This window comes from Choristoneura fumiferana, chromosome 11 (genome assembly GCF_025370935.1).
Source record: "Choristoneura fumiferana chromosome 11, NRCan_CFum_1, whole genome shotgun sequence".
Taxonomy (NCBI): domain Eukaryota; kingdom Metazoa; phylum Arthropoda; class Insecta; order Lepidoptera; family Tortricidae; genus Choristoneura; species Choristoneura fumiferana.
The window spans coordinates 17573520-17576479 of record NC_133482.1 but is presented as its reverse complement, the minus strand read 5'-3'; the positions used below and the strand labels follow the sequence as shown (position 1 = coordinate 17576479).

Below are 2960 nucleotides of genomic sequence, written 5' to 3'. Positions count from 1 at the left end.
AGCAGTATGATCCATCTAGCAACTCTAGTCGACATAGCCAGATCTTTCTTCTTTAATGTCATTTCAAATGCCTTACAGTCTGTCACAATTTTGAAATGAAATCCAAACAAATAATGGCGAAATTTCTTAACACCTTCCACAATGGCTAATGCTTCCAGTTCGTAGCTGCTGTATTTGCTTTGGGCTTCACTAGTCTTACGGCTGAAGTAGTGTATGGGGTGCAAGTCTCCATCTTCAATGCATTGTTGCAGTAGAATAGCAGAGTATGCCACACTAGATGCATCTGTATGCAGCTCTGTTTTCAGTCTGGGATTAAATATTGTTAGGACTGGGCCTGAAGTCAGTTTTTCTTTCAAAATGTTGAAGCTTTTCCTGTGTTCATCGTTAAACTGAAAGACTTCATTCTTTTTTAGCAAGTCTGTCAATGGTTTTGCTATGAGTGCAAAATTCTGAATGAACTTTCGGAAATAAGAGCAGAGTCCAATGAAACTATGTAATTGTTTAACATCTTTTGGTTCTGGATAACGTGAGACTGCTTCAGTTTTTCCTGTTGATGGCCTGATCTCTCCATTTTCGATAAGATGTCCCAAGTATTCCACTCTCCGTACCATTAATTGGCTTTTCTTCCAGTTAATATTTAGGCCATAGTCAGATGCAGTCTGCAGAACCTCATTAAGTTTTTCTAGTGCTTCTTGTTCAGTCTCCGCTGGAATCAACAAATCATCGATAAATATAATGACACTACCTTTAGCAATTAAGTCTCTAAATATTATTGAAATGAACCGGGTAAACACTTTAGGACAGATGGCTATTCCAAATGGAGCCCTCAAAAATTCATATTGGCCTGTCATAGTGACAAATGAAGTATACTGAATGGAGTCCTCATGAACTCGTAGATGAAAATATCCATTTTTCAAATCGAGGGCAGTAAATATCTTGGCATTCTGGCATCTGTCAATGTGGCTGTCAATGAGCGGCAGGGGATACTGATCTTTCACCATTTTTTGATTTAACTTTCTATAGTCTACACAAACACGTAAACTGCCATTTTTTTTCCTAACCAGCACTATAGGGCTCGAATATTCAGAAGTACTCACCCGAATAATGCCTTCCTCCAGCCACTGTTTTATTTGTGCATCTACTTCCTGCTGTTCCTTGAGTGCGAGCCGCCGAGGCCTCTGGGCGACTGGCACATCGTCCTTGAGATGAATTTGAAGCACAATCGGTGCCTCCTTTGTTTTGACGGGCACGTACGACGTCATCATACGCCTCACAAGTTGCTGCGTGGCTGGGCTAATCTCACCACCTATAATATCAAGATCAGACACAAAGCACATAACGTTTCGGAACCATTCTTCATTAGCGGGTAACAAAAACACCTTATTGTTATCCATGACCATTACAGTGTGTTGTAAGAAATTCTGACCAATTATTATCGGGTACGGCATTACATCTTTGGATACTATATGAAAACTAGTGTCTTTAAATGTTTGGCCATCAACACGCACTGTCGCGGTACACAATCCCAAAGCACAAACCTTTTTAGCGCCAAGTCCTGTCAACACAACGTCCGATTTTACACTTTTGGGCGACCCTAAACTACGATAGCACTCAACTGACATTAGATTAACGTCACTGCCCGAATCAACTAAAGCGTCAATGGTTTTTCCGCATATTTCCAGTGATTTAATCGGTTTCTTGTGAAACTTTCCTCCAATGTTTACATTCAATACGTCAGCCGGGTCAGTGTCGTAGACGTCGCGGGCGCCGCCATCTTGAGAATTACCGCCAGTGCTGCCATCTGCCCCATTCGTCGGCGTACGTTCCGTTTCAGAATCGCATTCGCAGCAAAACGTTGCCGAAGTCTGCTTGCTAGGGATGCGCGCAGATGCAGAGTTCGATCGCGCCCTGTTGCCATCTTGCATCCGGCGGAAGTACGGCTTATGTTGACTTGTAGTCGCTGCAACGTCGCTGCGATCGCCGCTCCCTCCTTGTCGCACACCACACTGCGAGGCAAGATGTCCGAAAGTATTGCAATTAAAACACTTCGCACCTTTGTTTCTATGCGGGCATTCTGCCGAAATATGCTTGTTTTCTCCACAATTATAGCATTTTCTCGCTTCGACTTGGGATCATGTTTGCGTGTTTGAGCTTGCTACGTTGCGCTGCCGTTGCCCTTCGACCTCATGCTTCATTTTTTCTTTAATTGCTTCATAAATCTTCAATTTTTCTTTTAAATCACTGTAACTAGTTACGCCGTACAGCATTATTTTGTTTTGTTCCCTGTCCATGATTCCGTCCACGATGTATTTGATAGCCACGTAATCCGCCATTTTACCACGTCTGCCCAGCTCCTTCATGACGAGCATATAATCTAGACACGACTCGTCACGTTGTTTTTTTCTAGCACTCATCATCTCGTGGATCGTCTTCGCATCCATGGAATCTGTGAATTCTTTGATGAGAGCCGCCTTAAGCTCCAACCATGATTTATGCGGTCGCTCCGCGCGTAACCACAATGCCGCGGTCCCCGTTAGCGCTCGCCTCGCCACCAGCAACTGCTGCAGCGGGGTCCATCCGAAAATTTCAGCATGATCTTCAACGTCCTCTATCCATCTAGTGACCGCATAAGTTTTATCACGCCCGCTGAACGCCGGGATTAGGTCCGCCGTCATATGCAACATCGCGCGTCCACTAGATTCACTCTCGGGTTCCTCTGGGTCGTCTTGCCGACTCTGCCGTCGATTTTCCTTCCCCATAATTCGTCGTCTCGTCGTATAAATCCGTCTTTAATTTGTGCGTCGTTCAGATGGGCGTCGGCGTGGCACATGTACCGTTAGGTTAACCGCCGCTGTCGTTCGTCTTCGTCGCGTCGTCGGATGTCTTATTTTGCGAATCCCGGACGAGCCCCCAAAATGTAGGACCGGGAATGCACAAATAAGACCTCGGATGCTCGATAA

The 2960-nt window shown here is 44.8% G+C and overlaps 1 protein-coding gene across 1 annotated transcript; it reads right to left on the bottom strand.

The window, feature by feature from the left end:
- Positions 1 to 223: 223 nt before the first annotated feature.
- Positions 224 to 2960, bottom strand: LOC141433025 (uncharacterized). The gene is given in 2 exon segments (XM_074094856.1): positions 224 to 706; positions 1098 to 2960. Coding segments are annotated over 2 exon segments (1686 nt in total). The 5' UTR covers positions 2760 to 2960; the 3' UTR covers positions 224 to 682.